Source organism: Condylostylus longicornis, unplaced genomic scaffold (genome assembly GCF_029603195.1).
Source record: "Condylostylus longicornis isolate FDR11 unplaced genomic scaffold, ASM2960319v2 ptg000010l, whole genome shotgun sequence".
Classification (NCBI taxonomy): domain Eukaryota; kingdom Metazoa; phylum Arthropoda; class Insecta; order Diptera; family Dolichopodidae; genus Condylostylus; species Condylostylus longicornis.
Genome location: NW_026577979.1, coordinates 7,316,115 through 7,331,422, shown reverse-complemented (window position 1 = coordinate 7,331,422; position 15,308 = coordinate 7,316,115). Strand labels below are relative to the sequence as shown.

Sequence of the window (15,308 nt, the reverse complement as noted above, 5' to 3'; positions counted from 1 at the left end):
CATCGGTTGATTATTTCTCTTTATATACACAAAAATGTATATTTGGCCCGTAGTAAAGGTCTAGTTACCGATGCCTGATTTCTTCCAAAACATACGAATTTTTGCGGACGGTCGAGCTGAGCTTATATATAAAATTTCAAGTAAATCGGTTGAATATTTTCTTCAAAATGTTCAAAAATGTAAAACAGGCCCGCTAAAAAGTGCAGTTCCCGAGGCCTGATATATACCAAAAGTTGATCGATCCGTGCCATGGTGGAAACAAACTTACATATAAAATTTCATCAAAATCAGTTCAGCCGAACTTGAGATACACGCGTGCACACACAGACCGACAGACCGACAGACCGACAGGTTGCTAAAAATAGTTTATTTACACTTAACTACTATGGAGAAGGACGTTCCCACCGAAAACTCGATATGCAAAATTTGTTGCCATCACATAACCTACCTATTGTTTACACAAAGGTAAAAAGGGGCTCATGTAATTGTATAAGAGTATGTGAATTTGCATAGCTATACAAAATGTAAAATAATGATATATTTTCTATGCAATTATTGGCATTATAATATTCAATTTTCAGAAAAGAAAATTTGCAAAAATTGTAAAAGGATATTGTTGAATACGATCATAAATAAAATGAATTTATTGTTATATTTTTTTTTTACGTAGATATCGGCCTACTGACATTAATAATCTTTATTAATCACATGCATTCTATGATTTTGTTATTCTTAAAAGGGATTATTTATAATAAAAATTAAATTGACAGTTCCTATATATATATTGTAAAGAGGATTTATGGTAGAATTCATATAGTTATTATAAAGTTGAAGTTTATTTAATTAAATATTTTTATTCTACATATTAAGTAGTTTAAATTCAATTTAATAATCAAACTCAAATTGAACTATTTGATGAAATGATTTACAAACACATATGTATCTGTATATAATTAAAATTGATGTAAATATTTTGATATATGCAATTCTAGTCCTACATTTATAACGTTGAAAAACAGGAGGAGAGGAGAGCATTATAAAATTTTTTTATAGGAAGAAATCTACTCCAGCAAATACCTTTCTAAACTTACTACAATTATATTCCTCGATAAACCAAGTTATAAAGCGTTTGAATAAGGGAATAAATATCATAGCTTTCGCAGTTTTAATTTAAAGCCGAACACACATTAGCAGCATGGAATATTAAAAAGAAAGGGTACAATTTGTTTTTAATAAGGACATAATCCACCTTAAATTAATCTGTGAACCATTAAAACCCTTAATCTATGTAAAATAAATTGAATATATAATTAATTTGAATTTTAAAAATTTTTATTAAAATAAACTGGAAATTTTAATTCTACTGAGTTTTTTTGCTTGATTTGCTTGATTGACAAAAAAGTGTATATAGAAAAACGATGCACTTATCTTATGTTAGCTTTTCAAGCAAACATTAAAACAAAAATCAAATTAACTTTCTGTTCCCGTCTAATGCCTACACAATTTGATCTAAAAAGTAGGGTTTCTAAATTAAATTAAGGGAATAATTATAAGGGCTCACGAAAATTTACTTGAAACTTATGGTTATAATTAAGAAATAAAATGTCATTATACACTCTAAAATTCTTTTCTTAAGCACCTTGATGAAGACATTTTACAATTTATTGTTGTTTGAAAAAAAAAAAATCTGAGACATAAAAAATTTTAACATTATTGATATTGTGGCGGAGGAAAAGAGAAAACAAACAAAGCATAAAAATAAAAAATCAATTTTCATAAAATTCATAACATTCGATTTTATTGAAATCTGTTAATCTGTTACGTAGAATATAACAAAATCTAATAAGAGATTTTATAAAATATGAGCGTTGTAATGAGAGGAGTAAAAATTTACTGAATGATAAAAGAATTTTTCATATTTATCAGTACGTATGTATGTGTTGTATGGGTGAGTACTTGCATGCGAGTGGTAATGTTATACTTAGAATATTGATTGTACATATATATATTATGCATAGAGTACGTATGTGTTGTGTGCCTTTGAGACTATTATGTTATGAGTGGGTACTTGTATGCGAGTAGAAGTATACATAAAATAAAGTGTTATATTGTTGACATATTGCCGATACTCGTATTTTGAACTGATTTTGAAATTATTTTGTGATTTTCTAGTAATATTAATAATTACTTAAGGATATTGGAATATTATAGAGAAATATTTATTTTTGTCATTTATATTTTGAAGGGTTTAAAGCAATAAAATAAAAACACAATATTGGAGATAAAAAATATTGTGACTTGATTAACAATAGCTGAATAATAATCTGGGTTTGACATGATATTAGAATGAAAATGTAATTAAATTTGTTATAAGAATGAATGAAATTTCAATTGCAATGAGTCTTATAAGTTTGTGTTTGCATTTCGTTTCAAATTCGCAAAAAGTAAATTTGTTTTTAAGAATTTCTGTCAGCTTAAAACAATTTTCGCGAATTAAAAATATTTTTTTATTTGAATTGAATGTAAACAATGTGATATTGAATGGAAATAACACATACTCGTATGTCATTGGTATCACGGCAGTGATGTAGAATGCAATGTAAAGGGCAAAATTTGCATTAATTTCTTCATTCCCCTGTAGTATTTTCTCTTTAGTTGGTTAAGCGTACTCTCTTAGAAAACGATTGTTTATTGGTTCGAGTTCTGTTCGATTCCAGTTTTAAGCCAAGACATTTTTTAGCTTTTCGTCCTTGACTGAAGAAATTCTCTTTCCTGACTGTTCTTACAAAACGCGGAGTTATATCCCTCAACTTATTTGAGAAAATAATAAATATTTAAAAGTATCGCACAAGAACATCATAAATATTAAAAAAATAAATTTCTGAATATTCAATTTATTGATTTATTTTTATTAAATTTATGAATATCAATTATACTAATGATATTTACATTTGTACTCGTATTTTCGAATTAAGTGTTTGCGTCATACTTAATTTATTATGCTGAATTATATAATTCACAATTTATTTTTGATTCTAAATGAATGAAGATAACAAAATGAAAGGTTGTTCATGTTTTTCGCCCCAAAAACATTCTTTATCTATCTTTGCATATAAATGGTTCTGTATTATTCTATGTGTGTTTCAATGTACAGACTATAATTTATTTAAATATTTTATTTGAAATAGAATTCCCAATACGATTCCGTTTATACATATAATGTTTTTTTTGTTTTTGTATTTTTCAAGAAGTGAGTCTTATTAATGATTGTGTAAATATTATGACTAAAATTAATTATTTAATAGAATGTTTTAGTAAAATTGAAGATATGTAATAGTAAATTTGAAAATTTTCATATTAAATAAATTGATTATTTTGTTATCATTTTTTCGTATTTGTTTTCTATTATAAAAGGATAAGAAATATTTTGCTGGAAATGAAAAATAAAGTATTCAAATTGGGTAAGTTAAAAAAGCATAATTTTTACAAAAATATTGAAAACTACTCTAAGAGATTTGCGAAATTTGTGAATGAAAACCATAAAGTCTTCAAGTTTGAGAAAATTCTATTAATTTCAAAGACGTTAGTTGAATACTCTTATTTTTCTGATACAACAATTTTACGTATTTTTCAAATTTTGTATAAAATTTAACTATTCAAATATTTTCTATATGTGCGGGTGTACTTGTAAACTTTTATTTTATTACAAAATTCTCATATAAATTTTGAAATTCAGGAAAAATTTTTAGTAATATGCAAAAATATTAGATATGTAGCTTTTAGTAATTAAATTTAGTTTCACAACTCAAAATAGTTTTCTAAGATTTAATTGAATTTAAATTGAATTCATAGCGAAGAAAAATGTTTGTATAAATGTTTGTAAATTATGGCAATTTAATTTTTCCGTTATATATATGTGACAGTTTTATGTCAAAAATTTTTATAATAAAATTACAAGAGCACATTAATTATGTATATAAAATATCCTATTATATTATATGTGTAATATTGAAGAAGAAAAAGTATAGAATCATCATTTTAAAAGTTGACTGTCAATGACATAAAAATTTTATATAATAATGATTTGGACTTAGAATTAATTTTTCATATGCGCACATACATACATATATGTATTATATTTACTCTCTTAAATAATATTGATTTAAAATTGGATATGATAGAAAATAATGGGGTTTTCTTTATATCACTGAAGTATATTCAATTGTACATATATAAATTTATACCAATACGGTATAAGAAAATTATTATACCTACATTACGATGTTAATAATTTTTTAATAAGTAGAAAATTCATTAAATTTTGGTTGAGTGAATAGCAAAATTAATTATATTTTACAAAACTTGAATATAATCAGTTTTTTTTTCGATGACTTTTTTTTAAAGTTGCACAGTACTTAAGAATTATAGCTGATTTTGATGGGATAAAATAGAAAATTTCACAAAATTTGTTAATTTCAAAAAAATTCCAAAAGATTAAATAAATTTTTATGGAAGATTTTATGATTTAAATTAAAGTTTTATAGAAGAATTGAAAAATTCTATAGTAATAATCTTACAAGAATTTTTATACACAAAAAAACTTCAATTCTTAAAATTATTGAATTAAATTTAAGTAAATTAGAAATACTCAATTAGGAATGTATAATTTCCTTTTGAACACGCGGTATTATAATAAATTGATCGGAACAATCCGGCAATGGTACTTTACATAAGCTTTAAATATAATCCTTAGAGTGCTATGTTTCATGTAGATTTCATTGAATTTCAGATTTTAGCTTATTATTATTAAGGTTCATTTCTAAATTTTGGAGAATTGAGTGCTGTAGGGCATAGGATATTTTTTAAGTAAAAATTAATCATTAAAAATCAGGAGGTGACTGGTTCACAAAGTCGATTAAAGAAGAAAATTTAATAATTATTTTCTACACAAGCATAATTTCATGGCAGTTGAATAACAGATTCCGAATCACTAAATTAGAAGCATGACAAGTATAATATTTTTCTCTGCATGAGAAATTTGTCGAATATCCTTTAAGATGATATACAAGAACACTAAAGCTATGAATATTTGCAATTTTTTAGTTCCACAATATTTTATTCAGTATTTTAAATTATTTCTTAATATTAACCACATTAATTTATCGGTAGAAGGTGGTTATAAAAAAAAAATTGGTCTAGTTAAAATAAGTTATAAAATGTGTATCTGCATCTAGGTTTAAACGATGCGGTAGTTAATTTTTTGTCATCCAATTTTTTTCATCAATATTCTTTTAATATAAAAAAGAGTAGCGAGAATAGAAATATATTCTGTTACATTCAAGTGCTTTTAGCTCATTTCTAATGAATTCACTTCTAAGCACACGTTTTTACTAAAATATGATATTAATCTATACTCTTTAATCAATATCCCCTTTTAAAATGTTATTATATAGGAATTTTTTTACCAAATTTTAATTTGATGTATAAATCTATTAGATTCTTTAAAAAAAATATTTTATCATTACTAATCCTTGCAATACTAATAATTATCATTTCAAATGAATTCTTTTTTTTATATTTACGACATGACCTATTTAACTCAATATATTCATTATATAAAACGATAGAAACGAAATAAATAAATTGATTGTCAAAATTTACATTCGAAATATTTCAATATCAGATCAAAATGAATTATAATGTCTTTATAATAATAATAATTCCTAGACTCTTGTATTATATCTTATTTATTTTTTAATTTCCCTTATTTTATTTTCTTAACACAATGTTGATGGGTATATATACATGTACATATTATATTGATAAAGAAATCTATATACAATTATAACGTACCTACACACCACCTACATGAAAATTTTACCTATTTCTAATTTTCAAGTTATCCTTAAATCATTCAAAAAGAAAAAATAACAAAAAAAAAACACAAGAAGAGGAAGAAAAATTATATTATGTTCTATGTTATTATCAGTAATTGTAAGGAAAAAAAATGAAAGCCAAAACAAATAGAAGAAAAACAAAAAATAAATTAAAATCAAATCAGACTTGAATTTGTAAAGAAGCACATTTCCTTTCTTTAGTTTAGTTTAAAATTATTAGAATCCAGTTTTTTGATTAAAACGTAAGATCGTTTGCAACTAATTGGAGAAAATAAAGTATTGTACATAATTAGAAGCAGAAAGGAAAAAAGCAATACTATAAATACATTAAGGGGAAGAAATATTCAAGGAAGTAAAATAGTGGTTGAGTTTTGAACCGTTTTGACCATATCTCATTTGAGCTCGCAACAAAAGACAAAATTTTTATTTTTAATATTTGTAGCCACCGTTTTCACTGTTAATATTAGTTAAACTGTTTTTCAGAAAATTGAAAAGTTTTTTATTTTACATTTTATTTCTTTCAGTTACAACTTATATACGCCTTTGTAATTTCACATTCAAGATTCATAGTTATAGGATTCTTTATAGAAAATAAGATTTTCTGACATGTTCAGAGTTTTACTCGTTAAAAAATGTACTTACTTTAGTGTACTAGTTTCAAGAAATGGAATAGGGTGGGAAAAAATTAAAAAAATATTTACAGAGAAGAGACGGCAGTAATCATGCCGTGCTGACACACATTTTTCTACGCAATTTCAAAAGAGGCAAAAAATTTTTCAACACAATTTGGATTCTCATTTAGGTCTATTTTTATATAGGTAATCTTTATATTATTTTAAATATGTATAAGTTTTCTGAGCTAGAGACGCCCATACAATAAATTCACAAGTACAAACGTTTAAACGTTATACAGAGAGACGAATCGAGTAAAACAAATTATCACATTTTTTCTCAATAATATTGGAAATGTACTAAAATAAAAAAAAAAACTAAATACAAGACAAGAAAAACTCTAAAAAAAAAATACAAACAAACAAGAATATTACAACAAAATATACAAATAGTTTCTATATGTATGTATGTATAATATATGTGTATGAAAATTACAAGAAAAAAATAAAATAAAATTGGATATTATCCTTCCGTTATTCTAAAATGCAAACACAATTTTTGATTTATATCCTGTATGCCAATTTTATAAATTATATCACATACACGTACATACCTACATACATTGATATATATATATATATATGTATTTTCGAAAGGTACACCGAAAGGAGACTATTAGTATTTTATATGTAGATATGTATGTGTTTCTTCAAGAATACATCATTATATACTTATTTATATAAATAAGTTGTAATGCTTAGAATTTTTGAAAATATAAAATGTGAATATCCTTCAATTTATATATACGTAAATATATATATACGTGTGGATTCGAAATATGTACGTGACTATAGAACACATAATAATATGTATGTACATGTGATGTACCTAAATACGATTATAAGGCATACATTTTATGCACACATTTAAAACACCGATAATAATTTGAATAAAAAAAGAGAAGAAAATGAAAAGAAGAACGAGCCTTTTGTTAAATATTATTTATATATAAACACGATATGTGTACATAATGTATTACACATAATATAATACTCACATATATTATTATTACTCGTATAATTTTCTCTGTTTGTACATAAAAGCAATGTTATTATTTTAAAAGATATTTTTGTATTTTGTGCTGTTCTTTTGCAATTCTGTTCATTTGTTTCAATGACAGCACATTACATACATACATACATATATATTGTGTGCCTCTATATTAATGCCAAAATATATTTATACATTCATATATAACATTGTTAGCACATATAACTTGAATATTTACATATCCTGTGTTATTATCCTGCGTATAGAATGAATGGTAAATATGTACAAAATGAAAACGAAAAAGAAAAAAAATACAAAGTAAATTATATGAGAGTGTCAAAAATTTACAAGACCTAATTTAACCAAAAAAAAAAAAGCAAACAATAATATAAGAGAAAAAACCAAATGATAAGAAAACGTAAGAAAAAAAATTCAAAATTTTTAGGTAAAGAGAAAAAAAACCATAAGGAAAGGACTTATAAAGGACTAAAGGGATTGCGTTATTTCTTAAACTAAAAAAGAACACTTTTGTCTGTGTTTTGTTTTTCATTTTGAATATTTTTCGATTTTTCTCGCAGTATATACAAGATTAAATTGCGCTAAAGCAATTGTATAACAGAAAAATTTCATTTTTGTACCACAATGCGCTCTCCTGATACATAACATTCGTTTTTAGAGCATTTTCAAAAAAAATTCTGAAAAAATGGATCTATTAGCTCATTTTTTCGTCTGTCCAGTTATGCATTTATTTAAAAAACGTGAATTAGTTTAGAAAAACGTCTCTTAGTTTTGATTCATTTGCTTATCAGTCTCGACACGAGCTAATATATTTTCTTGCTCTTTAACCTTTGGTGTGCAGGTTTCTCTAAAATGTCAATTTTGTTATTTGTTATATTCTTGTCAAACAAAATGTCAAATAAAGTGTATTAAAAAAAACGGTCCACCTTGTTTCAGACGAACCAACAATCTAAAATTTTCTTAAAAATTCGTTTTGAATCAAAATTATAAAACACGTTTGAATTAAAAAACTATTTCCGAAATTTCGTCCAAAAACCTATTTTAAGTTGAATTTTTTAAAGCAGAATTCGCTATTTTATAAAGGTGCTTCTCAAATCATACTGCATTTGAATTCTCAAATATTCTGTTTACATATGTATACATAAATGACCTTATTTTCATTTTTGATTGATAATAATATATTCAACAAGCAGAAGTTATACATACATATTTACTTACATACGAAATAATAGGAATAATAAGTTGTTAATTTTCTCATATGCAATGCCATATTGTGTGTTTAACATTATGTATAAATGCTTTAATACATACGTTATGTAAGGAAAATGTGTAAATATTTATGTTTATAAAATGTAGAACAAGACATTTATAGGATGATATTTTAGTATTATGTTTATTTTGTGGTAATGTAAGAGAGAAAAAATAATAAAGGATTGCTGTTTTTAATAACTTTTGCACCTAAAAGTATGCAACTTTTTGTTTTTATATATTTTGTTTTTAAATTTCGTTACAAGTGTCAGTTTTAATGTTATAAGAATTTTGTTTATCTGAACTAGCTATTTAAAGAAACAGAAAGTTTATAAGTTTGTTGACGTTGGTTTTTTTTGTGATGGTAAGTATAGTGTAGCGAGGACTATTATATATGTCATTTGTATATACATTGTATTTTCAAGGTCATGTTTATATGTAGTTGTTTTAGAATATATTAGTTTTACCAAAAATCAAAAGCAAATAATACAGAGGCTATAAAAATTATTTAACTGCTATAAAAAATAAATTTCTGAGAAATTTATAAGAAAAACTTTCGGATATGCGAGTCTTTTATATAACAAAATATATTTAAACTTATACCGGCAGGTATGAGTTTTGAAGCTTTTTATTAAAGTGTTGCAAACAAAATCAGCTGACTATTTTAAATTTTAGTTCTAAAATTTAAAATTTATATGTAGAACCCTCGTCTTTTTGCATTTAATAAAAGCTGAAGCTAAACAACAGAATTTCTATGTTAGCTACGAGTATATGGTCTAATTACATTAAGTATATTGGTTGAATTTCCATAATTCAAAAGTGTTGCAGCTCTAAATTTTGCTTAGAATATTTTCTTAAGCTTTATATACTCTCATTGGTTTGTTTCCCTCTTTTCATTATAATAGCTATTCGCAATTTATTGTAGCCTCCTTAGTTATGATTTTGAGAAAACAATTAATAAATTCTGCTTCTTTAAACTTCGATTTCGTAATTTATAAATAATAATCCAAAGTCAATTAGTAATAATCTATTAACATTTTAGTTAAAAAATAAGGCATAAGGTTGTACACGAATAATCTCAAATTAAAACGAGAAATTTCTTATATTATTTTTCTAAAACCAAATTTCGATAAAGCTCTATTTATATAAATAAAAAAATTCATCATTATCCAATTGATTAAAATATGGGGAACTCTTTGTAATATATTTGCAATTGGTTCTTGGATATTCTATTATAATAAAAATTAGCAATATAACACAAGAAGTTTTCAATTTATAAGTAAAATCTATATAGCGTTAATAAAATATCTCAATTTACAAATTAATTTTTTCTTGTATCATAAAGTTTTATTACTACCAAGAAATGCATATTATCCATGTAGTTCCTCTATGTTATTCAAAATTAAAAATACAAATCTTAATCTTAAATAAATGTTTGAAATATACATATATGAAAGCAATCAACATTTTACTAAAATCAACACGGACTCTTCAAATCATAATATTCATTACATTTCCTTCTCGTTTTCTCCCCTCGTAAACATATTATCCTTTTTTCATTTTTACCTGACATTTTTATTATATTATTAATTTTTTTTTGCTTTTTATTTTTATTTTATTATACTATTGTTTTTACAAGGTATTAAGATCTTAATATGATGGTAAATTTTATTTTCTTTCTTTCCGGAATACTAAAATAATATATACCTGTATATTACATATGTATGTTTATAATGTTTATGTATAGTAGTAAGCGTGTAGTCATTTAATATATATAAAATTATCTGAATCTGAGAATATTTTCATTCATAAATTTCATTTTAATAACTAATGGTTCACTTTATAATATAGTATAATATAAAATAGCATATAGTAATAAGGATCAAATTCATGATTGTATCAAATTTTATTATCACGTTCTCCTTTATATTAAATACAAAAAATTGTACATTGCATTCAAAAAGTAAAATTACCACATTTGAAAATTTTAACATTTTTGAAATTTGGATTCAAATTATACTCAATTTTTGTATAAAATATGAATTAATTGGTAGTATATTACAATGTTGCCATGTTAAAAAGCATACACATAGCAAAATTGCAAGTTGCGGGGCTTTTATTGCGATTACCATGTGTAAACAATGATTGTGAATACCATGTGTTATTAATTGTATTATATACCGCTTCTCTAGAAAATAAAATGTTTATTATTTTTTAAATTAAAACCAAAAAACGTAGCATATTTTTAAATCCCTATTTCGTCGAAATTAAAAATTAAAAATAATCGAAACGTCACTTTGAACTTGGAAATGCCGGAATTGCTTTTTGAAAAAATTTCGTTATTGCTCTTATTTGCTAACTAATCAAATATCTCAGAGAAAAGTATAAATACTAAGAAGATAGGACAATTTAGAAAATTTTTATTTTTAATTCAAAAAAACTTGTCTATTCCGTAAAACCTAACTAACTTCATTCCCTTGCGATTCCGTCTCTGACAGATTCTGCGGTATATAACAACATAATCAAATAATATTTTACAATATAATATTGTAAACAATAATAGCAAAAAAATAATATTATTTATAATAAAAAAAATCATGTTTGCTATCCTCTTTACTCTATATATGTACATAAAATACATATTTTATATGTATATCTATGTATGTGAGTATAAAACCAAAAATTTGGCGAATATATACAAAAGAATATTTTATTAACTGTTAAGAAATTCATAAGTATATTATTTCAAATATATAATGTTATAATAATAATAAAATAATAAGAACAAGAGAAACAGAAAAAAATTCAATTCTAAACACAAAAATAAAGAAAAAACAATAACAACAACAACAACAAAACTAAATAAAACCATTTTTACCTATATACACTTTTATTATTTAAGGTTTTTTTTTTGTACTTTTATTTTTCTCTTTTTCCTCCTTTTTTCCCGTTTTTCTCTGCGCCTTTAAATAAAACTCTTGTTTACCTTTCAATTTTTTTCTTTTCCTTTTTTTATAATATTAATATTAAAATTTAATATCCATAATAAGTGTATTGTGGGTATGAAGATATAAGAATTACCAGCCACCAGAACCCATATATGAACAGAGAAAAGAAAAGCACAAATAACGAAAAAAAAAAAAACAAAAATAAAAGAGAAAACCAACAAACAAAACAAAACATCCTTGTCTAAAAGAGCAAATGTTAAATTTTCTTTGCCACTTCCATAAATACTTACATACTCATTAATATACACACATTATATACATATATACATATATATATATATAGTTAAATAATGACGTTGCTTGTATACATACACACATATACATCGTTGTATTCGAAATATAATAAAATTATGAATTATAAATAATTTCGTTTGTTTGTTTGTTTGATTGTATGTTAACAACAATATTAACATATGTAATATATGTTGTATATATTACGTTTTATATAGTTTGTTTATATATATATATATTTGTATATTATGTATAAAAAAATACTTACCGTTATAATTTAGATTGCTACAGGATATTTTTGGTGAATGGAACACAAGGGAAATAAAAATATTCAAAATGAAAAATTTAATATCAAACATTGTCCATTTCACTAATACTAACATCCAAAAGTCCTGAAATCAAATTTTTTGCTTTTTTTCTCCTTTTTTCGTATTGTTATTATTATTTTTTTTAATTTTTATTTTTTTTTGTTTTTGAATTTCTTGTTTGTTTTTTGTTATTATTTTATTTTTTTTTTGTATTATCCTTATATTTATAACATCATAGTTAATAGCTGCTGCTACTGCTGCTGTAGTTGTTCTTTTATTTTTTATTTTTAATTTATTTTTTGTAAGGATTCCTTGTTTTTTTTTTTAATTTTTTTTGTATATTATGTAAATTTATGTTTATTTTTATTTTCACTTGTTATATTATATTTATTTTATGTTTTCATTATTATTAATATGAAATAGCCCAAAAAAAGGAAAAAACAAAAATACAACACAAAATTTGCTTCTCCTTTCAGTAATAATTTTTATTTCACATAAAATAAGAATCACATAGAATCTAGGCTATATATAATTTACGATATTGTTATATTTTATATGTTTGTATATATAGTAAGGATAATTCTAATAATTTTAATTTTCTTTTAATATTTTTTCTTCTTTTCTCTTTTATTTTTAATTTCTTTTAATCAAATCTTTATAATAATAATTATTTTTGAAAAAGAAAAAGTTGATTCTCAATTCAAGAGAGAATTTTTGTAAAATATTAAAATATGTAGGGCTATAGAAAATATAAAATAGAATAAAATTTGTATTTTCAGAACATCTTCTTCTTTTTCTCTACTTTTTGTATTTATTGTATATTTATAGTGTTGAAGAAAGTAACCAAAATAATTTTTAATTTAAAGATTTTCACGTATTTAATTTTAAAGACAAAAAACAAAATTTCTTTAAGTAAAAATTTTAACACTGATTTTTTCTATTCTTTTGCTATTTTTCTAAATATTTTTCGTATATCCTTTTACTGTTGCTAGCTTTGTGTTTATGTTTTGTTTACTTTAAGCCCATGCAAATTAAAAAATAATAAAATAATTTTTTTTTTATTTATTTTAAATGTAGTTTTAAAATAATAAAAATTTTTTACATATTTTTATAATTTTTTAAAATAAAAAACAAAATTATTTGTTTTATTCCTTTTTTTCCAAACTTTTGATAATCACGTAAAAATTTACAATTTTCTTTTTATATTTTTCAATAAATTTTTCGCAAAAAATGTAAACGTAAAAAAATTGATATATTTTTTTTATCCGCTTAAAAAATTTCCAATGATTTATCACCGGTACCGTTTCAAAATGAACTGAAATTATTCCGTTTTTTGTTTTTCATTGAAATTTCAACTTAACAAAATAAAAATAAAAATTACAGCACATGTTTTTATATTTTTATTATTTTTTCTTGTTTTTGTGAATAAACCATAGAATATAACAATGATTGTTAGAAAAATTATAAAGGTATATACAAAAGATAAAACGAAAAAGAAAAAAATAAATAGTAAAAAGGATATTATATGAAAGAGAAAAGGAAACAGAATATTGAAAATATTCGTTAACTAAAAGAAAACACTGAAAATGTGAGAATTTTTCGGAATTGCTGTGGTAGTATTTTTAAGAGAGAAATTTAGAATTCAATACTGGCATATAAGCAACAATGTGTATAATATAAAATATAAAATTTGTGAAGAGAGAATTGAATATGTAAACAGAGAAATAATTTTAAAATAAAGAGAATGTGTAGTGTAGTAAAAAATATTATTTATTTTTTTGTTGAGATTATTATTATTTAAGAGAAATTTTGTTTTGTTTTGGGTCTGTATTTCAAATAACATTTCTTAATTCTCTTTATGATTTATTGCGAATTGTAAGGTATTTCTGTGCCTTCATACATAATTAAATGGAATGGTAACTTAACTAAGGTTTGGAAATTTTTAAATCTTGAGTTCGTAAAATATAAAAAATAAGAGATAAAATTATACTATGCGTTATTATAAAAGCAAAAAAATTCATAAATTTCTTACACAACCTTGTTTTCTAACTTTTAAATTTGGTACCAGCCATTGTATTTCATAAACTTAAAATTCCATTTTAAGTAGGATTCGATTTTATTCGACTTAAAGTTCGATTTTTTTAATAAATATTTCTAAAACATTAATACAAATTGTCGATATTATTAATGTAATTAATAAAGGACTATTTAGAAATTATTAAAATCAAGAAATATTTTCAGAATTTTACGATTTCTGTTAAAGGTTAAAGATGAAAATCATAGCGCAAATAAAGAAGTTTTGAGAGATGGAGATCATAACACCTGCGAGATATTGTTCAAAAATTATGACATTGCAAATAAGAATCTAGATTAGATGAAAAATCTAGGGTTTGAGGTCAAAAGTTTAGGCACATTACATGATAATATTCAAATCATTATACGATGATGGTTATGTTATAAATACTAAATTACAGATATCAATAACAATTAATTAGCTCTATAGCAGATAATAAAAAAGATGATAACTTTTATACTGGTGTAGAAGGGCAGTATAAGAACAATAAAAAATGTTCTTTTAGAATTCTCAACATTAGTCTGTGCATTTGTTTACAAAATTTTAACATTTTTAAAATAGCAAGCTCAATAAAGGATCTCCTTCTAGAGAAATAGTTTTGCAAGAAAGCTACTGTTTTAGAGTAAAATCTTTATCTACTTCCTACACCTTTTTCTTCTTTGAGAGAAAAAAACGTGTGTTCAAAGCTTATTTACCTTTTAAGACAAAAAAAAACTAATTTTGTAGGAGAAATTTTTTAGACATACATTTCAAATAAATATTTATTGTATCAAAACTACAAACAATTTCAAAAATGCGGAAAAATAGTTATTTGCTATCACAACTATATAGCCACATTGCGATTACAACTGTTATCTTTTGA

General features: G+C 23.4%; 1 protein-coding gene across 1 annotated transcript in view; it reads right to left on the bottom strand.

Annotated features, from left to right (window-relative positions):
• Positions 1 to 13,655, bottom strand: part of LOC129618724 (probable cyclin-dependent serine/threonine-protein kinase DDB_G0292550) — an 89,005-nt gene extending 75,350 nt beyond the window's left edge. The window contains exon 1 of the mRNA XM_055533672.1: positions 12,333 to 13,655. Coding sequence (XP_055389647.1) covers positions 12,333 to 12,447 — 115 coding nt within the window. The 5' untranslated portion in view covers positions 12,448 to 13,655. The remainder of the gene's footprint in view (positions 1 to 12,332) is intronic.
• Positions 13,656 to 15,308: the final 1,653 nt, after the last annotated feature.